A 26,801-nucleotide genomic window follows, 5' to 3' on the forward strand; every position below is an offset into this window, starting at 1 on the left:
GCAACCTTCCCCCATTCTTCTACTCAGCCTAGGGGAATGATCAGCCCTGCTGACTCTGCATCAACACATAGTGAAACAACAAAGGATGGGGATGGAGCCAGAACAATCCATTTGAGAACAATTTTAGAACATAATAGTTGATTTTAGATTACACGTAGGAAAAAGGTCTCAGGCACAGTAACGTGACATAGGGGGCCACCTGATGCCTGTATATAGAATTTAAGAAAAGTTTTAAAAGTAGCATAAATAGGTTATAGAAGCTCCAGGCTAGAAGGAACAAGCAATCTTTAAGAAATTGGAGCAAACTTTTGACATGTCTTGCAGCCCTCCACTGGATTCTCTGCATTAACCTGTCTCCTACAGGGTTCTTTTGGCCTGCAAAATAAGTTCTCAAAAATTTCCCAATACATTTTATCCTTGGATCCCTCTGTTTAACCATTCATCACTTCCTGGTGACACCTAGTGGTATAATTTGAACCACAGCTCTGAGTCAGGTCTGTTCCAAAGGTGACTACAAAACGATGAAAAAACTATGACTGGATTAGGACAGTCAAGCCTTGCCCAGGAATATGGTCACGAATACAATGGTTTAAATAAATCATGCTTTGTTCAAGGATTTTCTAATGTTGGTTTTCATAGTCACCAGCTTGGACAAGATCCAGCAGCAGCAAAATTATAACCAGAGGAAAAACCTGCCTGAAGTCTTTCAGCCACCCTCCAGTCTCCAAGCCATCAATGGCAAAAAAAGATGGGATAGGGCACACCCCCCAGACACCTTACTTCACCCAAAGCTCAATCTCTATCCAGCTACTTTTAAACAATTGTAAAAAACAGTGAAAACCCAAAGCCCCAAGGCAATGTTTTCTTGGAGTTTTCTAGATGAGTTTGGCATCTTTCACTTAGCATAATGGCTCTGAGATTTCTCCATGTTGCTGCATTATCAGAGGAATTTAGTTTTTTATTGCTGAGTAGTATTGAGTGTATGAGTAACTAGAATTCAGCCATTCCCTGGTTGTTTTTCCAGTTTTTTGATGATTATGAATAAAACCACCTTAACATTCATGTACAAGATGCTATGAGAGAGGATAAATTTTTGTTAATCTCTTTGTTAATTTCCTATTTTAGAAATAGGAAACTAGAGAAACTCTTTATAAAAAATCACCAAAGAATTTTTTTGGTTTTTTGTTTTGTTTTATTTTTAGGTTGAAGATGGAACCCGGGGGTGCTTTATCACAGAGCTAAATCCCCCCAATTTTTATTTTTTCTTTGGAGACGGGGTCTCACTTAGTTTCTTAGGGCCTCACTAATTTGCAGAGGCTGGCCTCAAACTTGCAATCCTCCTTTCTCAGCTTCCTGAGTCACTGGGATTACACGTGTGTGTCACCACAGCCTGCCATCAGAGTTTTTTGAAGTGGAGCTACTATTTTATATTCCTACTTGCAATGTATAAGAGTTCCAGTTACTCAGCATGCTCACCAGAACTTGATACTGAGTTTTATTTTAGAAATCCTAAAAGGTGTGCATTGGTCAATATTTTGTGAAGTCATTTTTAGCTGGGGATGTAATTCAGTGATAGAGCACTTGCCTAGCAGGCATGAGGCCCTGAGTTCAAACCCCAGTATTCCAAAAAAATCCAAATGAATAATTAAATAAATAAGTCTTTAATAAAAGTACAACATACAGGCATAAAAGTGCACAAATCATAAATGTATAACTAAATAACTAATTACAGAGTAAATATATCTTTTATAACAACCATGAAATAAAAAAAAAAATTATAGGCATTCCAGAGACTTCTACTATTTGGACATCCAGCCTCCAAAACCATTTACTTTCCAGAACTCTAAGTCTGGATCAGTCAAGATCCATTTGCAGGTAAGGAAATGGAGGAAAGGTTTCCTGTGGGAAGACTTCCTGTCCCAACGAGAAGAGACCAACACTATCTCCCTGACTACACTTGGCAGCAATGAATTCCACTCCCCAAGTACCAGTTTTAACTGGTACTTTTCTTTTTCTTTCTTTCTTTTTTTTTTTTCACCTTTTTTCTTTTGAGACAGGGTCTCCCTAAGTTGCTGAGATGGCTTTGGACTTGTGATCCTCCTGCCTCAGCCTCCCCCTAGCAGCTGGGATTACAGGTGTGTACCACTGTGCCAAGCCACCTCCACTCTTCTTAATTGTAACATCTCCATCTATTTTGCAAACAATATATGGGTACTGATGAAGTCATGGTATCCTAAATGGGATTTTTTTTCCTGTTTAAATCATCGAGTATAAGAAGAAACTAAGGGCTGGGGATGTGGCTCAAGCGGTAGCGCGCTCACCTGGCATGTGAGGGGCGCTGGGTTCGATCCTCAGCACCACATAAAAATAAAATAAAGATGTTGTGTCCACCGAAAACTAAAAAATAAATAATAAAAAATTCTCTCTCTCTCTCTTTAAAAAAAGAAGAAGAAGAAGAAACTAAGCCTGACGTAATGGCACACACCTGTAATCCCAGCAGCTCAAGAGGATGAGACAGGAGGATCACGGGTCCAAAGCCAGCCTCAACAACAGTGAGGTACTAAGCAACTCAGTGAGACCCTGTCTCTAAATAAAATACAAAATGGGCATGAGGGTGTTGCTTAGTGGTTGAGTGCCCCTGAGTTCAATCCCCGGTACTCCCCCCCACTAAAATAAAGAAGAATCTATAGGAGTCTGAGCCTTGCTTTAGAATTCACAGTGGAGGGCTGGCAATGTGGCTCAGTGGTAGAGCACTACTTGCCTATACTGTGTGAAACCCTGGGTTCCATCCCCAGCATTGTTAAAAAAAAAAAAGAGAGAATTTACAGTGAACAAAAAGGTATCATCAAACCAGTTTTTAATCATTCTGACTCAAGTAAAAATGCATACAATTTCACACTGTGAACCCATGTAGTGAACAGGCCTGGTTCACTACAACAATTTCTTTCTCAACTCAAACTCCTACTGTGCTCACACAACAGGTCCACTCCTGCCTTTTCATTCACTCAGCTCTCGACTGCTTCTTGCAGAGGCTGGGAGTCTCTCCCTCAACACACGCCTTTTTTTTTTCATATATGCAATAAGCCTAGTAGCTTATGTTCATCGATTGTCTATGATCTGTGCATTTTTTCCATGCACTCTTTTGATGTATAGAAATAGTCTGAAATTCACTGTTTCCTATGTTAAGTGACCGAGATGCTGCCATAAGACCCAGGACACTGATGAATGGTGCTATCTGGACTTTCAACATGCTCCTTGGCAAGGTACCTCTGACGGGGTTATATTTTATTTCCATGTTCTAAGAAGGTGTTAGTACCATTTCTCAATGTCGTTCTTTAGACAAACTGGATCAACTCATTTTCCTTGTGTCTTCAGTGTGGCTTTCTTCCTCAGTGTTGCAGGTTGAACAAATGCTACCCACAGTATCAGACTGTCTCACTGACTGACACTCATGGACATGTGATCACATTAGAAGGAGCAAGCAAAAACTGTAACTTATTTACCAAATTTCCTTCTATTTGTAGCCTCACCTGCATTAGAGAAAGAAAAGCAATAATTTTACAGGCATTTTGAGTTGTTTCTTTGGATTCTTTTTGTTTGACCTGGTAAGGGGGGGCGGGGTAAGGTTTACTTTTTTCAAACAAATGCCATGTGAAAAAAAAAAAATCTAAAACACTGGCATCTTAGTAGGAATATGAAAATTACACTTTTCCCAAAAATTAAGTTGGAAAAATCTATTTACAAAATAATAATGATAAAAGGCAGAGTACTCTTTTTTGGCAGTTTTGATAAGCAAGGTCCTTGCTCCTAATGAAATGGATAAATAAAATTAGATAATACTATCTTTAAAAAGCATGCCAGCTTTGCCTAGTTTTGAACATTATATAATTTTGAACATTTAATGTTTAAAATGGAAAAGAGATTTATATAGATTATGTATGTATAATATAATACACGTAGTATTTTGTGTGTCTGGTTTCACAAAAGAAGCCACATACACACACACACACACACACACACACACACATATACACATTTACTCTCTTACTCAATATTATGCTTGTGAGATATATCCATATTGTTGGATAGTCTAGTCATGCATTCATGTTTACTACAGTATAATGTTTCATTATAAGATATAAGACTACTCCACAGTTTGTTTATCCATTTTGTTGATGGACATTCCAGTTGTTTCTGGAGAGAAAATACTGTGTCATGAGCTACATATGTTTAAATTTAATAAGTAATGTCAAATACTTTTCCAAAGTAGTTGTATCAATTTATTCCCATCAAATATAAAAGAACGCTACTTGTCCCATATCCTTGCCAGAACCTGGCACTACCAGTTTAATTTTAGCCATTCTGGTGAATGTACAGTGTATTCCATTGTAGTTTTGATTTCCCTGAACACTAATGAAGCTGAATAACTTTTCATGAATATCAAACATTTGGAACATTCTTTTGTGAAGTGCCTGTCTTTTCCATTTTGTCGTTTTTTTTTTTTAATAGATTTGGAGTTCTGTCGGTTATACAGCAAACATTCTACTGAGTCTGCCTTTCATTCATCTCACAGTATCTTTTTAAGTTCTAAATTTTGTAATACTACCATCAGTTTTCTTGTTTGTTTTTTTTGTGTGTTTGTTTTGCTGTACTGGGCTAATCCCCAGAACCACACAAAATAATAAAAAATAATTTTAAAAGAGACTTGACAAATGACTTCAAAAATAACCACAACAATAATATCTTGCAGCAGAAATTCAAATCTCTCATCAGCAGAAGACAACTGCAATACTATTGTGCCAGAAAAAAGCCCGAAGGAAAGGGAGCATCTGTCAAGCCAAATAAGTAAGTAAACAAATGAGGGAAGGGGTTTACTTATAAAAATTATTCCTAGGCAGGCACAGTGGTGCAAGCCTGTAATGCCAGCTACTTGAGAGAATAAGGGAGGAGGATCACAAGCCTGGGCAACTTAATGAAACCTTGTTTCAAAATAAAAAATAAAAAGGGCTGGAGTTGTAGCTCAGTAGTAGAGTGCCCTGGGTTTGATTCCCCAGTACCACTCTCCCCAACTCCACCAAAAACAAAAACAAAAAACCCTTGTCACAATTTTTCCCAAAAACCAGTCACCTCATAAACAGAATCAAAATTAAGAGGTTTATGCCAGGCAAGGTGGCACATGCCTGTAATCACAGCAGCTCAGGAGGCTGACACAAGAGGATTACAGGTTCAAGGCCAGCCTCAGCAACTTAGTGAGACCCTGGGGATGATGTGGCTCAGTTATTAAGTGCCCCTAGCTTCAATCCCTGGTACCAAAAAACAACAAAACAACAAAAAAGACCCAACTAAACTAAGAGGTTTAAACCAATTGTACAGAAAAGGTTTGGAAGAATGAGGAACCTATCTTTCCTCCAAATTAGCCAACTGAGACATGAAGAGTCACAATGATAATCATGACAGCCTTACAAGAAAGGGTACAAAGAAACACTGGAGTGCAACCCTAGAGCACAGCCATGACCTACTGCTAACACAGGCTGCTTCTATCATCCCTGTGGCTGACATTCCAGGAGTACTCCATGAGTCAGCTGGTAGCTTCCCAACCTATTAAAATCTGCTAATCCCATACATGGATCACATCCATGTGGCTCATAACCAAAGATAGCAGCAGCAGAGAATTCACCTCTATTGCACTAATTCATTTCTTTAATGGCCAACTCTGATGAAGAAAACATCCTTCCTAAAGATTAATTTTTATTTTTATTTATGTATTTATTTATTTGAGGATGTCTCACTATGTTGCCCAGGCTGGTTTCAAACTCCCAGGTTCAAAGAGTCCTCCTGGCTCATCCTCCCAAGTGCTGGGATTATAGGCACATGCCACTATTCCTGGATCCTAAGGTGCTTCAAAATAAACTATTAGAGGCTTTAAAAACCTTAGCAGGGCATGGTGGGCTCATGCCCGTAACCCCAGCAGCTTGGGAGGCTGAGGCAGAAGGATCGGGAGTTTAAAGACAGCCTCAGCAACTTAGCAAGGCCCTAAGCAACTCAGCAAGACCCTATCTCTAGGGATTGGGTTGTGGCTCAGCTGTAGAGTGCTCGCCTAGCACATGTGAGGCCCCGGGTTCAATCTTCAGCACCACATAAAAATAAATAAATAAAGATATTGACAACTACAACTAAAATAAATAAATAAATAAATAAATATATACCCTGTCTCTAAATAAAATATAAAAAAGTGCTGGGAGGCTGCAATCATGGCTCAGTGGTACAGCGCTCGCCTCACACATGCGAGACCCTGGGTTTAATCCTCAGCACCACATAAAAATAAATAAATAAAGGTATTGTGTCCAACTACAACTAAAAAAAAATAAAATAAAATAAGGCTCTGGGGATGTGACTCAGTGGTTAAGCGCCCCTGGGTTCAATCCCTGTACCAAGAAAGAAAGAAAGAAAAAAACTTACAGCTTAGATATGCATAATTTTCAATTTTTTAAAATCATGAAACTAGCATAGCAAATTGTTTACGTCCTCTATTGGTATTTATCAACAGGGCACTGTAGAGAATCTTAATTTGAGTTTAAGTCATGGCTCATTCACTAACTCACCAGTTATTCACTCATTCACCAGTTTGGGAGGACAGTGTATCTCTGAGGCTCAGGTGTATCTGTGTCCACAGAAAGGGTTAAACTAGATAATTTCAGTACCAACTTCTATTCTGTTCATTGTACCTTACAAATAATATTGAAATAATTCACTTAGCTTTTAAATTAGCTCCTTCAATGCAGTGCTAACTCAACTTAATTCTAGACCAGAAACATACTTTCTCCAACAGCTTACATCTAGTAGATTTATGCATGCAAAATGAGTCTGCTGGGCAGGCTTGTGGGATATCCTCCCTTCTAACAGGTACCTTTAAAATCCTTCCAATCAGAGCAGTGAAGCAGTATAAAATGATATCTAAAGATATTTCATACTTCTTAAATTTAATTGTTCATATTAGAATTTCTCTCACTTCACAGTCTTTCATTATATTCATGGGTACTAGTATATCTGCCTATCTGCACTTTAGGTAAGTCTTTTTTGGAGGGGATTGGGGAGGCAACAGTGTCTTGCTATGGTATCCTGACTGGCCTTGAACTTGCACTCTTACTGATTCAGTCTCCTGAGTAGCTAGGTACTTCTTCATACTTCTTTCTTTCTCCCTTGTTTGTTTATTTGTGGTACTGGGGACTGAACATAAGGGCACTCTACTACTGAGTTACATCCCCAGGTCTTTTAATTTTTTTAAAAAGTTTGAGACAGGGTTACATTAATTTGTCTAGGATGGCCTTGAACTTGTCATCCTGCTACATCAGCCTCCAAAATCTCTGGGTTATAGGCATGTACCACCACACCAGGCTAGCAAGGTACTTAATTGCTGGGTTTTATATACTATTTCCCCTCCTTTGGGTCTTTTTGAAGTTATATATGACCTAACCTGGTATTTTTCATTCAACTGTACCATGTATACTGACCACTAGAGCAGTGGTTTTCAAATTTGTTTAAAGCAGAACAACTATTTTTTCCCCAAAGGAAATCGTCCACAGAACACTAATATGTAAAACAGTTTTAAAAAAAAAGAGAACTGGGATGTACATCAGTGGAGCATTTGCCTAGCACATGCAAGGCCCTAGTTCAATTCCCAATGCCAAAAATAGAGAGAGAGAAATAGATGAGGGAGGGAATTGCTCTGATTTAAAGGGGTGAGGAAGGGAAGGAACTAAGTGCTGTCAGCTCACTTTCTTTCTCCTCTCCTCCCCTGAGCTGTAGATACACTACAGAAATTTCAGCAGATTCCCAGAGTCTCTAGACTCTGCATCTCAAAAGGGTCAATTCCTCCAGTAACTTAGTTTAGTTTTTGGAATAGGACCTACATCCTCAATTCAGATGTTTCCTTCATGGTAACAAATTTCAACTCAAGCTTTAGAAATTTTCTTGGCATAATCAAAATTATAGCAAAAAAAAAAAAAAAGCAAGAGATTTTTAAAAATAAATTTAAAAATAAATAAAAGCAATTAGGTGAATCTGTGAATTCCTGTACCTTGTTGTCCATAATTGTCCACTGACCCTCAGGATTCTGCTTCAAAACACAGTGGTTGCGAGAAATCATCAGAGGGCAAATTTTTGATACCAGTTGGTATGTGACACCAAATCCTCGGCCTATAGTCACCTGGGAAAACAACAACGATGCAAGAGAGATAATCAGTCATTGTGCTGAAAAGGGAGGTCCTTTGTATCTTATCAACCAACAGTGTACACAAGCCCCAGCTTGAGAAACCAGATTCCTGTGGAATCCAAACGGTTCATTTGCTATCTCCTCTTCAGCTGCCAAGGGAGCCACCAGGTAGAAAGTGACAAGAAAAAGCTGAAGGAAGTTAAGACCCTGAAAGGTTATCTGGTTCAGGAAGCCATAACATGGAAGAATTCTTTCTACACAAGCCCATCAACTCTTCTTGAACACTGCCTTTATATAAGTCAGGCCTTGGGATTTTTTAATGGCTATAACTTGGCATCTCTCTCTCGACCAATTCCATTTATTGGCCCTGGTTCTGCACTGGGGACCATCAGAAAATCTCTAATCCCCCTTCCACATCATCTATAAAATGTCTACTGAGACTTGTCTCTCCCTGGCTGTGTTCCCAATTACTTCAACCTAATTCCCAGGGGATGGGTTTGAGTCTGTCATTCTAATGGGTCTGTGAAAGGACTCCTGGTTTGTCTTTATTCCTGGATACTGTATTAAGAAAACTAAACTTAATTTTACCACACAGTCAAATTCAAGTTATCACTTTCCCAGTTCTAGATATTATTAGCATAGAATGTAAATTGCATTTGCTTCCACAGCAGATACAGTACTCTGCCAATGTAATCTCAGACTTAGAAATGATTATATTTCTTGGTCTCCCCTCCCCCAAGAATTGTTATGCTAAGTCATGTCTCTTCCATTCTATACTTGACTAGTTGGGAAAATCTGGATTCAAGTGTAGGACCTTACATTGATTTCTATTAAATTTCTTCTTGTTAGTCTAGCCTATCACACCAGTTTGTCAAGACTTTTCTGAATTTTTAATCAGCCATCTGATCAGACATATTCAATATACTTTCTAGATTCAGTCTCTCACCAAATTAACATGGCAGTTCATTCTGTACCTTCACTGTCTTGAACACAGATAAAAAATATTGAAATTGGGGGACTGGGGTTGTGGATTAGCAAGAGAGCACTCACCTAGCACGTGGGGCCCTGGGTTCAATCCTCAGCACCACATAAAAATAAATAAATAAAATAAAGGTATTGTGTCCAAATACACTAAAAAATAAATATTTTAAAAAAATATATTGAAATGGGAAGTACCCAAAAACAAAGCTCTCAGGGAAAGCCTAGCAAACATTCTCCCACATAACCTAGGTATACTTTCAATCAATTAAAATTCAACCAAAAGTCTTTGCCATAAGGAAAGCGTTGAGTGCCTCTGACAAAGATTGAAAAGAAGCCCAAATTCATATCTATCATATTTTCTGATGGACTTGTCAAGTTCATAATAACCCTGTGAAGGAAGGAAATGATATTCTTCAGATCTTTCCTGCTTATTATTTTCAGTGCACAAGTGCTCTTTTTAATGACCCCTTCCACAACCTTAACTGGAAATATTGAAGTTTTAAAGTTTGTGGTTTTCTAGCCAAGCACAGTGTGCATGCCTATAATCCCAGTGACTAGGAAGGCTGAGGCAGGAGGCTTACAAGTCTCTACAATTTAGCAAGATCCTTTCCCAAAATAAAAAATAATGTTTTGAAAAGGGTGGGGGATGTAGTTCAGTGGAAGAACACCCTGGGCTCAATCCCCAGAAACATACACACACATAGAAAGTCTGTGGGGTTCTAAGACCTACCCTCTTTGCTCTTTCTGAAAATCTTTCAGAATCATCCTTGTCTTCAGTTCCTTAAAGATTAATGAAGCCAGGTATGGCATTGCACCCTGGTAATCCCAGCCACTCAGGAGGCTAAGGCAGCAGGATTTCAAGTTCAAGGCCAGCCTCAGCAACTTAGCGAGACCCTGTCTTGAAATTTTAAGAAGGGCTCAAAGATGTAGTTCAGTGGTACAGCACCCCTGGGAGGAGGGGGAGAAGGAAAAATAAAAGTCTACCTTGACTGTCTCTGACCTAATCTAGTCACTCCTCCCAAATTCTCATTTCAGTAATTGACAATGTCATCCAACCAAATGCTCAGCCTAAAATCTAGAAGTCATTTTTGATTCATCTATTCCTCATCTCCACATTTTAAACATTAGCAATCTGCTGGGCACACCTGTTAATTCCAGCATCTTGGGAGGCTGAGGCAGGAGGATCCCAAGTTCATAGCCAGCCTCAGCAACTTGGCGAGGCCCTAAGCAACTCAGTAAAACCCTGTCTCTAAATAAAATACAAAAAAAGGGCTGAGGATGTGGCTCAGTGGTTGAGTGCCCCTGGGTTCAATCCCTAGTACCAAAAATAAATAAACAATAAAACATCAGTAATTCTATTGGCCGTAATTCATAATCTATTCACTTCTACCTCTCCAGACACTATCTGAGTCCAAATGTCCTGGCTACCTGCTGTTTCTGCTCCTACTCTAGCTCCCCTAAATTGTATTTTTCATGTAGCATCAGTGGTGATGTAAAAATTTTAAATCAGATCATTTCTCTTTCTTTAAAATCCTTCTACCATCCAAACTTCTTCCCATGGACTATAAGGCCCTGAATGTCCTGACCTCCTCTTTAGTCTCAGACTCATACTGGGCTGCCAACACTAGCTTGCTTCTTCAGCCACTTGAGCCTTCTTTTTGTTCCTTAACCTCCTCCAAGTTCCAGCTTACTGGAGGGCTTTATTTTTTACTTGTCCCCTCTGCTTAAAACACTCTTTTCTTAAGACACTCTTTTCTCAGACTTTTGCATAGGCTACTTTTCTCATCTTTTCCAAGTTTCAACTCCTCAGAGGGCTACACTGATTACCCTTATCTAATGTTGCTGTCTATACTCCTCCGCCCGTTATTAGCATGCATTTATCACGATTAAATTATCTTGCTTGTTTGACCTCCCCCTCTGCATTTCCTAGAACATAAATTTCATGAGCAGGGACTTTATCTTTTTTTTAACACAGTATTCCTTTACTGGACATGGTGTTCAGCAAATATTTCTAAATGAATAGAAGGACAAAGAGATCTTGCCTATGGGTCCTTCCAGATTCTAGAATGGACATTTTTTAGGTCAGAAGTTGGAAGCTAAATTATTAAGCTGGAAAATAGGGAGCACTAGCTAGGAACTCTTAAAATCAGACTTGTTTCCCTTTAAAACATTGTGATGGCCATCTTTACCAAAACTCTTTTGTCCAAAGCTTGACAGTTTAACATTTAATTATAGAAGTTCCTCTGAAGGCTGGGGCATAGCTCAGTGGTAGAGCCCTTGCTAAGCATGCAAGAGGCACTAGGTTTGGTCCCATCATAGTTGGGGGAGGAAAGTGTATAAAGATTACCTGTCATTTACATTCACTATGAATTTCCATCCTGGTAGCTTTTTTTCATTTTTCTTTTTTGTTTTTGGAACTAGGGTGCTTTACCACAGTACTATATCACTAGGCCTTTTTATTTTTGATTTTGAGACAGGGTCTCCCTAAATTACTCAGGAATGCACTCAATTGCTGAGGCTGGCCTGGAACTTGTGATCCTCCTGCCTCAGTCACCAGAGTTGCTGAGATTATAGGCCTGCACCCACCACACCCAGCTTTGATAGTTTTTTTTTTCTTCCCCCAAAGAGAGGAAATAAAAATTTCCACCTGCCATTTTAATACTTGGGGGGAAACAGCCTGATTGCCACCAGGGAAAATAGTACAGAAAAAACAAAGGAGTGCCTTTTTCTGAATTGCCTCCTACGGACTGCAAATCCAGAAAAAGATTTTTTTCACATCCTTTCACTCTTTCATCCAAGAATTTACCTTAGCATTCTGATATTTCACCTATACTACAGTTAAAAGAGTACAGCGTGCTCATTTGGAAATCCATTTACAACAGTTTTGCAAGCCTTTGAGCATGTTGACATTATTGATCTAGAAATTCATCTTGACCATGTCCACCTTCACTAATGCTATCCTTTCCACCTGGGCACAACTCCTGCTGTTTCCCACATGACCAGAAAATACTCTAGAACCATCCTTTCCCTTTTTCAACCCACTTAGGGCAGAAAGCTTTAAGAAAACCAGATATGAGAGAAGAAAACAAGAAAAAAAAGATATTATGGCTTTAGGGTTGATAGTTATAGGACCGGCAATTTGCTTTTTACACCGAACTCTGAACAGGTATTAAAAAGTTTAAAATACCATGACCAACAGATAATTTTACTATAGTATTCCCTTCAACAAAATGAGGGAAGCCATGTTTTATTATTTCATCTGCAAAATCTGAAACTTTGAAAGGAACTGGAAAGGTGGGGAACTGACTGCTGTTATAATTAAATGATATCACCACTCCTCTTTAAAAATCTGTGCAAACCAACTAGTGGTTTAAGAACCATTACTGTGAGACTTCATCTTGGCTTTAATTCAGACTCTCTTCACACACACTATAGGCTAAGCTCCAGCTACTGTCTAAGACCTGACCTTGCAGACAACCAGGCCTGGCAAGCTTCTACACACAGGCTACCAGGCAAGCCATAATGTCCCCAGTATGTTTTTTCCATTCACTTGGTTTGTACTGGTATCTCCCCACAGAGGTGGACCCACACAAATCTATCAAATAGGTTAGAACATATCTAGAAGTGCTTTATGGACTTGGGTTTTTGTTTTTTGGCAGTGGGGATTAAACACAGGGATGTTTTACCACTGAACTACATTCCCAGTCATTCTTATTTTTAGACAGGGTCTCACTAAATTTCTTAGGGCCTGGTTAAGTTGCTGAGGCAGGCCTTGAACCTGAAATCTTCCTGCCTCAGCCTCCCAAATTGCTGGGATTACAAAAATAATCCCATGCCCAGCTTTATAGGCTCCTTGTCTTACATCATTATTTTCCCTTATCCTCCCTTCTCCCGCAAAATCCAGGACTACCTCCCAAGCTATTCAGGAGAAATTAATGAAGTAATTCATTGAACTGATCTAAAAGAATAAGTTAACACTTGAAGATGGTGCAGTAGCAAAGGTTAGCGGTTAATATTAAGTCTCTGAGTCGATTTCAGTTCAGAACCCTGCAGCAGCAGCGATCGCTGAGTGAAGAGCACCTAGGGTAACTGCCTAAGATGCCAAAAATCAAAATCTTCAGTGGCAGCTCCCATCAGGACTTACACCAGAAAACTGCTGACCACCTGGGCCTAGAGCTAGGCAAGGTGCAACCAAGAAATTCAGCAACCAGGAGACCCGGGTGGAAACTGGTGAAAGTGTACATGGAGATAATGTCTACATCATTCAGAGTGGCTGTGGTAAAATCAACAATCTAATGGAGGTATGATCATGATTAATGCCTGCAAGATCCCTTTAGCCAGCTGGGTTGCTACAATCATCCCACGTTTCCCCGATGCCCAGCAGGATAAAGATAAGAGCCGGGTTCCAATCTTAGCCAAGCTTGTTAAAAATAAGCTGTCTGTAGCTGGTGCAGATCATATTATCACCATGGATCTTGCTTCTCAAATTCAGGGCTTTTTTTCACATCCTTTCACTCTTTCATCCAAGAATTTACCTTAGCATTCTGATATTTCACCTATACTACAGTTAAAAGAGTACAGCGTGCTCATTTGGAAATCCATTTACAACAGTTTTGCAAGCCTTTGACAATTTATATGCAGAGCCAGCTGTCCTGAAGTGGAGTAGGGGGAATATCTCAGAGTGGAGGAACTGCACTATTGTGTCACCTGATGCTAGTGGAACCAAGAGTGACCTCCATTGCAGACCAATCGAATGTGGACTTTGCCTTGTTTCACAAGGAATGGAAGAAGGCCAATGAAGCGGACCACATGGTGTTAGTGGGAAATGTGGCTATCCTTGTGGATGACGTGGATGACACATGTGGCACCATCTGCCATGCAGCTGACAAACTTCTCTCAGCTGGAGCCACCAGAGTTCATGCTATCTTGACTCATTAAATCTTTTCTGGGCCAGGCATTTCTTGCATCAGTAATGTATGTTTTGAAGTAGTAGTGGTCATCGATAACCATACCTCAGGAGGGCAAGATGAAGCACTGCTCCAAAATACAGGTGAATGACATCTCTATGATCCTTGCAGAAACCATCAGGAGAATCTGTTTCCTACCTGTTCAGCCATGTTCCTTTATAACTTGAGGCTTTTTAAAAAATAAAATCAACCCCACTCCTTCTTTCCCTTGGTATTTGATGACAAATTCAGAAGACCCAGCTTGCTCCTTATAGCTTTCTACATCCCATATCATGTAATTGAGAGTTTATTGGAAATTGGGGAAAGACAGATTGATATTAACTGTTGGGATTTCTTAACTGCATTGTCTCATTCTGGCTTCCTTAATGATTTTGTGAACCTTACAGCTCTAACTAGGGTTCAGTTGCTACAAGATTTCAGACTTCTAAGGATGTTGAATAAAGCTGTTTAAATGGTTGGGGACTTTCAGACTGTGCATATGAATGCTTTGGAGATTTTTCCTTGTCAGAACAACTAGTAACAAAGCAGCCCATGTGTGACAAGTTCTCTAAGATCTAAGCTAAATTAACAACAAGAGCCCTGGGCTTTCTATAGACCTATTTCCATAGCTGAGCAAGCACCCTTTAAGGCAGAAGCAGGCAGCTCAGCCTGAAAAAAAAAAAAAAAAACCCCGCAAACAACGGTTGGGTGGGATCACCATGGGGTAGCACAGTGCAGCCAATATTTCTAGGGAGGAAGAAGCCTGATTCATTGCCATCTGCTTGACCACATAGCATGTAGTCCCTTTGTGCCAATTCCTTTCTATGGCTTTATCTTCAGCCATCTTGACCTTTTTCTGGCCAAATATACTCCTGGGCCCAAATTATCATTGTACCATAGTCTTCTGAACACAAATTTGCTTCCTGCTGCGTAACTGCTAACATTCACATTAAATAATTTGCTGTAGCTTAACCTTCCTACTTCCATTGGTGGTCATGAGTTTTAGGTGGTCTTCCCTCCTGGAATTTGTTTGGCCTCTCAAATGACTTGACATTTCTGTTAAAAGTTTGATGTTGGGCTGGGGATGTGGCTCAAACGGTAGCGCGCTCGCCTGGCATGCGTGCGGCCTGGGTTCGATCCTCAGCACCACATACCAACAAAGATGTTGTGTCTGCCAAGAACTAAAAAATAAATATTAAAAATAAAACTCTCTCTCTTTCTCTCTCTAAAAAAAAAAGTTTGATGTTATTGTCTCTTATAGAGAAAACTAATAAAGTGTCTGTGTGTGAAGAAAAAAAAAAAGGAATAAGCTAACACTTGGTTATTAAAGTGCCATACTGGTTGTGTGTGTGTGTAGTACATCTACAGGACCAGATCAAGTAATGTATATAAATTATACACAAAGTAACCCTTCATAATCTCTTTTTTTTTTAAAGAGAGAGGGGGGAGGGAGAGAGAGAGAGAGAATTTTTAATATTTATTTTTTAGTTCTCGGCGGACACAACATCTTTGTTGGTATGTGGTGCTGAGGATCGAACCCGGGCCGCACGCATGCCAGGCGAGCGCGCTACCGCTTGAGCCACATCCCCAGCCCCCTTCATAATCTCTTAATTTAGCAACATTTAAGGCTGGACCTGAAGCCTTCCTTGACTTAAGGAACTAGTGCTTTAGACTATTACTAAATAATTCACGTTTTGGCAATTAATTATTCAGCCCACACGGATATTGTCAGACTGCTTCACTGTATAAATTTTCTCATTCAAGCCATAAGCTCTTTGACTACAGAAGTCATCATCTGTCTCTAGTACACCAAACAACATAAGCACTAGATAAATATCTGGGAAACTAGATGAGACTAGATGGCTTATAAGGAAAACCTTAAAAAAATAATCTAGAAAGAAAGACCTAACTAAAACTAAATAATAATCAAGACTTATTTAATTTACAACACTACCACTCAGTATTACCGCAAAGTGAACTTTTCATACAAATGATTTCCAAAACCCAAATGGCTCCTCATCACCGAGAGCTTGTTCCTGACCCAGTTCTTTCCAAGCTGTCTGCAATTCTCTCCCTACCACCCCACTTCTAGCGCCCCCTCCCCCACTGGTACCAGGCCTCACCTTTCCTTTTTGTTTTTATTTGTAACATGCATTTATTATTCTTTGTTCATCTGCATTTATCAAACAGTGTCAGCAACCTCTGGGGAGAACTCTGAATCCCCATCCTGACCCATCTCAGGGGGCGCCACTTGGAGGCAGACAGACTCCCAGGCTAAACGTGACCCATCCCGACCAGCCGATCTTCCTCAAAGAGACGGAAAGAAAGAAGTCATTCTTACATGAGTACCTGAGGGACGACACATCCTAATTCGCAATCGGTTTCAAAATAAACTCGAGAAAGTTCACACCGCATCAGACCTCGGGCGGCGTTTCGGTCCGGGTCGCGCTGCCTCCGTGGCCGGCACCGCGGGCTCCGGGCGACCCCAACGGCGCGGCCCCGGCCTCTGATCGGCCCGGCCCTGCTCCTCCACGCCGCGATCGGCGTACACCAGCTCCGGCCGCCCTCCGGCCCAGCCGCCCTCCAGGGGCCATCTTCCCGCCTCGGCACCGCGGGCCTGGACCCGGTCCCCACTGCCCTCCGGGGCCCCGAAGGTCTCCCCCGAGTGGAACCCTTTCATCTTTCTCCCCCAACACCTCCCGCCTCAGACCCCTCCACCGCGCGCCCGCGATCGCGCTCACTACGCGGCCCAGGATCCCACCTCTTGCTGCTCCTCGCTCTCCCATCCCCCGGCTTCCCCATTCATCGCAGCCGCCCCGACATCGCCGCTCCCGTCCTCGGCTCCCTTCCACCCCCAGCTCGCCCCAGCGGGACCCCATCGCTCCCCACAACAGGACCCCCTGCCCTCACCTCGCGTCCGTCCTCCAGCAGCAGCCACTCGGCGTTCATCCCCACCCGCCTCAAGCACCAGCTCCGGCCACCGGCGTGGTCTTCAGTGACCAAGGAAGCAGGCTCCCCCATAGCCCACTAGGCCCTGGGTGCCGCTCAGCAACGAGCGAAACTCTGGTCCCGATCCCGGTTCCAGCCGTCTCTCGGTTTCCTCGCCCGCGCCATACCTAAACAACAGACAGAAGCAATCGCTAGGAGATCGGGATCGATGCGAACTCTAGCTCGGGCTGCGGGCCTGGTGCTCCGGGAGCCGGGAAGTCCGAGCGCCGCGCCTGCGCGTTGGGTGGCGCAGGTGCTAGTCCCGCTGGGGCCGGTGGCCCACAGCTGTGATTCTGGCGTCACAAATTCCTCACAGCTCACCCCAATCTTACGCACCCGAACTGGAACCGCTCCTTATTTTTCCCCTTTTAAAGAAATTTTTTGCTTTATGACCACATAGTGATGATGATAACCCCGTTACTTAAACTGTAGCCCGCGTTCCCTCACCCAGTATCTCAGTTGCCAAATTTCCCATCCTCCTGCCTCTGCCTCCCAAAGAGCTGGGATAAGCCGCCCCGACGCCGCCGCTCCCGTCCCCGGCTCTCTTCCACTCCCAGGTCGCCCCAGCGGGACCCCATCGCTCCCCATCACCTCGCGTCCCTCCTCCGCGCCCGCGCCGGGCTTTTTGAAATACCTGGTCAGCCAGTAAGCCCCACCCCAACCCATTATGACCTACTTTTAAAATAACTTGAGATTTGAGATTTGTGGGGGTGGAGAGTGGTACTGGAGATTGAACCTGGGGACGCTTTACCACTGAGCCACATCTCTAGCCTTTTATTTATTTATTTATTTATTTAGTTTTTGAGACAGGGTCTTGCTAAATGACTGAGGCTAGCCTTGAATTGGCCATCGTCCTGCCTCAGACACCCTAGTAGCTGAGTTTACAGGTGTGTTCCCACACACACTTGTGATACATTTTAGGTTGCTTATTCTTTTCCTAAATTTCAACCATTTTGCACGATCTCCTTTTGTTAGTGGATTTTAAAATTTTATTCTAGGCAAATCTACATAGACAGGAAGCACAGGTACCAGCAGCTAATTGAGGAAGTGAGTGTTGAATGCAAATGAGCTTGTGAAGGGGGGTAGTAATAGAAATGTTCTAAAAGTATATTGTTATGATTGCACACCTGTACAAGTTTACTTCCAATGGGTGGATTTTGTGGTATGTAAATTATCCTCTATAAGCCATTAATTTTTTTTAATTGCAATTTCAACTCCCTCCCTTGGATTCTCCAGTATAGGGTCATAGGTGCTACCTGTAGTAATCATTCTGATAGCTCAGTGCTGCCTTTTGCTTTTTCAGTTTTCCAATACCTGCTTAATAATTTAGTTATATTAAGTTCTATCAGAAAAAAAGTGTACTAAATGAATAATAAAATGTATAACAAAGGCTAACATTTATTGAGCAATAACCAGAGATTAGTCCAAACCTCCTGCCAACTTGATTTTAAGAGTTCTTCATGAACTATTTGATGATGGTGGTTACAATTATAACTCCTACTTTGGGGAGGATAAAAGAAGAGACATAGGGAGGTTTAGTAACACATTTGTGACTTTGAAAAGTAAAACAGAAACAAATTTGTTGGTTTGAAAAGTAACAAATGGGGGAACTGGGGATGGAGCTGGGTGGTAGAGCTGAACTAGCATGCCTGAGGCCCTCCTTGGTTTCCATCCTCAGTACCCCAGCACACCTGTGTTAAAAAAAAAAAAAAAGACAATTAGTCTGTTTCCAAAGCCTAATGTCCTAACTCTGGTTGCAAACCCAGCTTGGATTGATTCATCTTTGTGGCACTATAAGATCAAGAACTGCAGCCCCTGTCTTCACAAAGGGCCAGGACAATGAGGGGGAGCCATAGACGCAGTCTGGACAAGCTTCCCTAGACTGTGGATGTATGGATGTGTGTCTGTTGGTTTCCCACCTTAGCATTCTGTCCCAGCAACTGCACATAGAGGCCATCTTGACACTTAATCTGTGTTTCCTTAGGCTTCTCTTGCCTGTGACAGATCTCTAGACTTTCCTTTTTTTTTTTTTTTTTTTGGTGCTAGGGATTGAACCCAGGGACTTGTGCATCTAAGCAAGCACTCTACCAACTGAGCCATATCCCCAGCCCCAGCCTCCCCCCACCTTTTTTTTTTTTTTTCTAGAGACATGGTCTCACTAAGTTGCTTAAGACCTCGCTTAGTTGCTGAGGCTGTCCTCAAACTTGTGATCCTCCTCTCTCAGCTGTCTCAGCCTCCCACGCTGCTGGGATTACAGGATTATGTCACTATGCTCAGCCTTCCTTACTTTGGATGACCTTGACAATTTTAAGACTACTGGCAGGTATTTTGAAGAATCCCCTCAGTTGTAACTTACCCCATATTTTTCTTATAATTAGACCAGGGTTACTTTGAGATGGAAGACCATGAAGGTAAATCACCATACTCATATCTGGGGTACATGCTATCAACACAAATAATCACTATCGATGTTAATCTTGAGCACCTGGCTGGGGTAGTGTTTGTCAGGTTTCTCCACTGTAAACTTACTCTTGTTTCTCCTTTTCTATAATGTATACTTTGGAAAAAGTCAATATTAGAAGCCGAGGCTGAAGAAGTAGGGAGTTAAGTTCCACTTCTTTAAGAGCAAATGGGGCAGGGGGTGGTGTCCCAGCAACTCAGGAAGCTGAGGTAGGAGGATCACAAGTTTGAGGCCAGCTTTGGCAACTTAGTGAGACTCTTAAGATAAGAAATAAAAAGGGTTGGGGACATAGCTCAGTGGTTCAATCCCCTGGGTTCAATCCCCAGTACTGAAAAGAGAGAAAGAGAGTGGGATTCTCTATAAAGAAGGTTTGTCATTCCTCTTGTTTATTTGTTTGTTCCATAATTTATTAATATCATTATAGACCTATGGGATATTTATTTTATACTCTGGGTTATAGTCCAATACTGCTTTATTACTTTATTACTCAAATCCTTTTTTGCTTTGGCCACTGAATGCTCCTCCAGTGGGCTGTGATGGCATACTCCCATCATTGTATTTTATTGAGCACCTCTTGTCACAAAGTGATCCAGACCTAAAATTAACCAATTCTCCAAAGCGCCTTTGTTCCTTGGTTAAGAAACCAAGATCTGGGCACTAGATGTGATTGTTGCTGCTGGGATGTCATTGCTTCTAGACCCTCTTACCTGTTGGAGCACGTAAATATACAGGTGAACTAGCCCCTCTATACCCACATTTATGAATGCTTACACATATTTATGTGCATACGTTCTATACGTATGTATTTAATTATTACTTGATCTCCAGAGGGATCAATTCCCAGGATTCTCTGTGGTATCAAAACTGGAGCATACTGAAGACCCTTACTTAACATAGTATTTGTATATAACATGTACACATCCTCCTGAATACTTTAAATCACCCCTATATTACTTACAGTACCGAATACAGTGTAAATGTTATACAAATAGTTACTTTTAAATCTCTATTGTTTGGGGAATGATAATTTTTTTTAAAAAGTCTGTACATATTCAGAATAGGTACATTTTTTCCAAAGTATTTTCAATTCTTGGTTGGTTGGATCAGCAGATGCAGAACCCTTGAATATAGATGGCCAACTGTATACACGTCTCCAAGCTAAACATGACCCCATACTGATGTTTTACAACTCATGATCTAAGTAACTTCAGAAATAAGCAAAGTCTGAAGGATTAAAGGCAAAAGACTTGCATACTGCACTGTAGTTGAAAAAGTTGTTTCAATAGGTGTACACATGCACAATGTTATGTATCCACCAGTATACTATCAATAGAGAATAATTTCATCACACTAAAAAAAAAAAATTCTCCAGTGGCACTTGCCTGTAATCTCAGCAACTTGGGAGACTGCGGCAGGAGGATGGCAAATTCAAGACCAGCCACAGCAATTTAGTGAGACCCTGTCTTAAAATAAAAAATAAAAGGGCTGGCAGTACTGGGGTTGCACACCTAGCATGTGTGAGGCACTGGGTTCGATCCTCAGTACCACATAAAAAATAAACAAAATAAAGGTATTGTGTCCATCAAAAACTTAAAAAATTAAAAAATAAAAAGGGGGGTGGTGCTAGAGGGCCAGGACTGTAGCTCAGTGGTACAGTGCTTGCCTAGCACATGTGAGTCACTTGGTTCTATCTTTAGCACCACATAAACATAAATAAAATAAAGGCATTCTGTCCATCTACAACTATAAAAAATTTTTTTTAAAGGGCTAGAGATGTAGATTGGTGGTAAAGCCCCTCTGGGTTCAGTCTCCAGCACAAAAATAAATAAATAAATAAATAAATAAATAAATAAATAAATAAATAAATAAATTCTCCAGCTGGGCATATAATCCCAGCTACTCAGGAGGCTGAGGCAGAAGGATTGCAAGTTTGAGGTCAGTCTGAGCAATTTAGGAAGAGCTTGTCTCAAAATAATTTTTTTTTGGGGGGGTACTGGGGGTTGAACCCTCTGAGCCACATCCCCAGTCCTATTTTTGATATTTTATTTAGAGACAGGGTCTCACTGAGTTGTTTAGTGCCTCACTTTTTGCTTAGGCTGGCATTGCACTCATGATTCTCCTGTCTCAGCCACCAGAGCTGCTGGGATTACAGACATGCGCCACCATGCCTGGCTCAAAATAAGTTGTAAAAGGACTGAGAGTATAGCTTATTGGCAAAGTACTTGCCTAACATGAACAGGGCATTGGTTTCAATCTTCAGTACCATAAAAAAAGGATGTTTAATTAGGTTTTATCCTATCCTTTAAAAAAAATGTCCATTTTGTGTACACACATAGCACATTCCTGTGATCAATGCCAGCTACTCAGGTGAGGCAGGAGGATCACAAGTTTGAGGCCAGTCTTGACAACTTGGATCCTGTTTCAAAAAAAAATTAATAAATAAAAAAGAGCTGGGAGCCAGTTGTGGTGGCACATGCCTATAATCCCATTGGCTTAGGAGGCTGAGGTGGGAATATCACAAGTTCAAAGTCAGCCTCACCAACAGTGAGGCACTCAGGCATTCAGTGAGACCATGTATCTAAATAAAAAAAAATAGGGGATGTGGCTCAGTGGTTGAGTGCCCCTGAGTTCAATTCCTGGTACTTAAAAAAAGAGAGAGTGGAGAGAGAGAGAGAGAGAGAGTTAGTTCAATGAAAGAGCACTCCTGGGTTCAACCCCAAGTACCCCCTCAAAAGAGTCCACCTTTGTGAATACTTTATATAAAAGAACAACATGGAGGACATGTATACTGTTGATGAATAAGTAAATAAGAATCTGTTGGGCTCTGTGCTCAAACGCTACCCAGTAGCTAAGACTGCATGATCAAAAAGGCTTGAAGACCACTGCCTTCTAAGATTTGGGGTTTTGTCAAATCCACCTCCTGTGTGTACTCCCTATTAACAGTGGTTCTTTACTGGGGAGTGATTTTCCCCCTGAAGGACATTTGGCAATGTTTGGGGACATTTTTGATTATCATGACCGGGGCAAGGTGCTACTGATGTCTAATGAGACCAGCAGGAATGCTGCAACACGCCCTGCAGATCACAAGATAGCCCCTCGCCAAGTAAGAGATCTAGCCCAAAATGTCAGTAATGCTGAGGATGGGAATCCCAGTATTTCTCAAAATGGAGAAAGAGAAAACAGTGTGCAAAAATGCAAGAGGAGTGCTGTCTGTGTCTTTGGAGGACCCTAGCCCTTCACATTATATATGCTCAATTGATAGGAACTGAACAGAGATGAGGAATGTTGGCGTCAACTATGGAGAGGCTTGGTGTTATGGACTGGATGTGAGGTGTCCCCCAACAGCTCATGTGTGAGGCAGTGCAAGAAGGTTCAAGGAGAAATGATTGGGTTATGAGAGCCTTAACCCAACTGATGAATTAATCCCCTAAAGGATTAACAGGGTAGGGTGGGTAGGGTGTGGCTGGAGGAGGTGGGTCACTGGCGTGCCTTTGGCATCTATCTGGAGAGTGGGGTCTCTCTGCTGTCTGATCATCATGTGAGCGACTTCCCTCCACCACACTCTTCTACCATGAAGATCAGCCTCACCTCCAGCCTTGAGGAATGGAGCCAGCTGCCTACAGACTGAGAGCTCTGAAAGCGCGAGCCCCCAAATAAACTTTTCCTCCTCTAAGATTGTTCTCGTCAGGTCCTTTAGTCACAGCAGAGAAAAGCTGATTCAAACACTTGGGGAGCAGGAAAGAAAAACGACAAAAGTAGGAGGATGTTGAGGGCCACAGCCGAGTCGAGATGACATATGGCATTTTTGCCAGAAGTAGTGGTTGAGAGGTGACGCCAGCGAGTTCTCACGGAGTTCCCGTTGAGTTCCAGTTGAGCTCTCGCGGGGATTCCTGGAGAGTTCCCATTGGTTGGGGAAGTGCCGGAGGAGAGGGAATTTTCCGGCTGCTGGTTCCTGGACAAGCCGCGTGGCGTTCGGGAGAATTCCCAGGAGCGTGTGTGGAGTGTGCTGGTGGACTTCAGAAATAAAGTTTGTTCCTGCTTCAGTGGCTCATGATTTGTGCCCAGCCAGACTGCAGCATTTGGCGGCCTGTGCAGGGGAACACCTGATGCTCAGAGGTAAGTGAAATTGTTTGCCCCTGAGGGAAGTCGAGAGAATGGGTGACCATTTCAAAAAACAATGTGTTCTTGTTTTGATTTGTTTTGTTTTTGTTTCAAGCTGCCTATCTCTAGAACTTTCTCAGGCAAACTGGGAAAAATGGTTGGCTCAAGGTTTGAAGTTGTTGGCCCCTGAGGAAGAGATAAAAATAGACCACAAATGCAGATGTCAAGAAAATAGGAAAATTGATACAATGATTTTTTGTTCCGTTTTTGTTTCATTCTGTTTCAGTTTTGTTTGTGTTATCTTATTGGGTGGCGTTATCTTTATAGTAGATTAGAAATTAGTAAAAAACCGAAAGAGTGTTAAGTAAATTGTTAGAGGTTCAGACCATGGAGAAAGACATTTTAGATCAAGCAAAAAAGAAGGTCTCTTGAGCTATTCAGACAGAGGAAGAAAATTTAAAGGAAAAGGGGCTATTAGGGAAAAAGCTACAACAGGAGGCTGTTACTAACTCCTTTCTATCACCAGAGGGCGTAATTCAACCAACAGCTCCACCTATAGAGACAGCTGAGTGGCCCTCAACCCCCTTAGTTGATAGATGGGATCCTGAGACAGGACCTCAAAGATTAACATGCCCTGTACTTGAGCAAGCAGGAGGGCAGTGAATTCACCATGCTTTAGATTTCAAAACAGTGAAGCAGTTAAAGGAGGCTGTAACAACCTATGGTCCTCAAGCACCCTTCACTGTAAGCATGGTCGAATCCATTACCAACTTGGACATGACGCCAGCAGATTGGGCTAGTATGTGTAAATCTGTGCTAAATGGAGGACAATATTGGTTATGGAAGGTTGCCAATGAGAAATTTTGCATGGAGACGGCTAGGCGAAATGCAGCAGCCGGTTACCCTCAAAGAAATCTAGATATGTTGTTAGGAAAAGGACCTTATGAGGGTCAACAGCAACAAATTGAATATGATCCTGCTATATATGCACAAATTGCTGCAGATGCATTTAGGGCATGGAAGACTTTACAAGGACATGCAGATTTACAAGGTCAATTATCTAAGGTAATACAGGGAGCTAATGAACCTTACACTGAATTTGTAGATAGGCTTATTTAAACAGCTACCAGAGTTTTTGGGGATGCAGAACAAGCAATGCCATTAATTAAACAACTGGCTTATGATCAAGCAAATCGTTGGTGCAGAGAGGTCATTAGACCATGGAAACATGGAGATTTAAACACATATATTAAATTATGTAGAGTCATTAATGAACAAGGGCAAGTCTTGGCAGCTGCAGTACAACAGGCTTTAGATGCCAGGCCAAAAACATGCTACGATTGTGAACAAACAGGACATTTTCAAAGAAATTGCCCCATAGGAGGAGGGTTTAACAAAGCTAGGTATCAAAGGAGTAGAATACTGGGTATTTGCCCACGATGCCATAGAGGGAGACATTGGGCTAATGAATGCCGTTCTCAAACCACCATAGAGGGTACTCTGTTATCAAAAAACGGACAAGGACCGGGTGTTTACCCACGATATCGTGGAGAAAGGCATCGGGCTCCATTGCCAAAAAACGGACAGGGGGCCCCAATGCTCCGGGGCCCATGACCACAAATATATGGGGCACTGGAGGAACCCAGAAACACCATGGAGGAACCCAGCAACACCATCAGGGTAGTGCCCAGGACACATTATCCATAAGATCTCTCATTAGACAAACCAAGGAGCGCAGGGTTGGACATCTGTGCCTCCGCCAGAGCAGTACTAACTCCAGAGATGGGAGTTCAAGTCATTCCCACAGGAGTAAAAGGACCTCTTCCCCAAGGAACAGTAGGCTTATTGTTGGTACGCAGTTCTTCTACTCTAAAAGGACTTATGATAAGTCCTGGGGTAATTGATCCCGATTATGAAGGTAAAATAAAAATTATAGCTAGTTCTCCAAAGGGTATATCAGTAATTTCACCAGGAGATAGAATAGCACAGTTATTAATAATACCCAGGCTACATGATAAATTTTTCAGTAGTAGTATAGAAAGAGGTTCCAGGGGATTAGGCTCCACAGGGGCTATGCTGTCTTTAAATTTAGATTCTCGCCCAATGCTAAAACTAAATATTCAAGGACATGAATTTAATGGGCTACTTGATACAGGTGCAGACCTTAGCATCATATCTCGTCAAGAATGGCCAAAACATTGGCCGTTACAACAAGCCACTCAAACGCTTCGAGGCCTAGGAGTGGCAACTAATCCCCATAGAAGTGCAATGGTATTAGATTGGAAGGATCCTGAAGGATGTGAAGGAACTATACAGCCATATGTATTGGATCATCTTCCCATAAATTTATGGGGACGAAATGTCCTAGATCAATTAGGTTTGACATTAACAAATAACATCAATCCAAATGCGCCCACTATTAGGGCTAGACAAGGTTTCAGCAAAGAAAAAAGATTAGTAGAACAAGAACAAGGTATAACATCACCAATTCAAACAGATCAAGGAATAAATAGACACGAATTGGTTTTCAGGAGGGGTCACTGAGACAATAAAAATTACTTGGAAATCAGAAAGACCAGTATGGATTCCTCAGTGGCCCCTGACTAAAGAAAAGATACAAGCAGCCCATGACCTGGTCAAACAACAATTAGCAGAGGGACATATACAACCTTCCATATCTCCCTATAATACTCCCATTTTTGACATTAAAAAGAAATCTGGTAAATGGAGATTATTGCAAGATTTAAGAGCCATTAATAATGAGATGGTTATTATGGGACCTGCTCAATCAGGGATTCTTCAATTGTCTGCTTTGCTAAAAACCTGGTATGTTTTAGCTATAGATATTAAAGATTGTTTTTTTTTTCAATTCCAATTCATCCTGAAGATAGTCCAAATTTTGTATTTACTATCCCTGCAGTGAATCATGAAGTCCTAATCAGAGATATGAATGGAAAGTACTCCCTCAAGGGATGGCTAACAGCCAACTATGTGTCAAATTTATGTTAACAAAGCAATCCAGCCACTTAGAAATCAAAATCCTGAACTACAAATATTTCACTATATGGATGATGTATTGTTAGCACACAAAGATAAAAAGACATTGCTAGAA

General features: G+C 41.5%; 1 protein-coding gene and 1 pseudogene across 4 annotated transcripts in view; one reads left to right on the forward strand and one right to left on the reverse strand.

Annotated features, from left to right (window-relative positions):
* Window positions 1-17,689, reverse strand: part of Rnf8 (ring finger protein 8) — a 53,696-nt gene extending 36,007 nt beyond the window's left edge. For 2 of the 4 annotated variants that reach the window (XR_002483253.3, XM_078020082.1), the window contains exons 1-2: window positions 17,050-17,349; window positions 8,078-8,206 (exon numbers count right to left, since the gene is read on the reverse strand). Coding sequence is in view for 3 of the 4 variants with exons in the window: in XM_078020082.1 (XP_077876208.1) it covers window positions 8,078-8,206; window positions 17,050-17,160 (240 nt within the window). In the remaining variant the exon portion in view is untranslated. Of the gene's footprint in view, window positions 1-8,077; window positions 8,207-17,049; window positions 17,350-17,574 lie in introns of those variants that run through there. The other 2 variants (XM_040282590.2, XM_005318741.5) reach the window with 2 other exon arrangements.
* Window positions 13,253-14,622, forward strand: LOC101958247 (ribose-phosphate pyrophosphokinase 1-like; annotated as a pseudogene).
* Window positions 17,690-26,801: the final 9,112 nt, after the last annotated feature.

The sequence above is a fragment of the Ictidomys tridecemlineatus genome, chromosome 8, assembly GCF_052094955.1.
Source record: "Ictidomys tridecemlineatus isolate mIctTri1 chromosome 8, mIctTri1.hap1, whole genome shotgun sequence".
Taxonomy (NCBI): Eukaryota; Metazoa; Chordata; class Mammalia; order Rodentia; family Sciuridae; genus Ictidomys; species Ictidomys tridecemlineatus.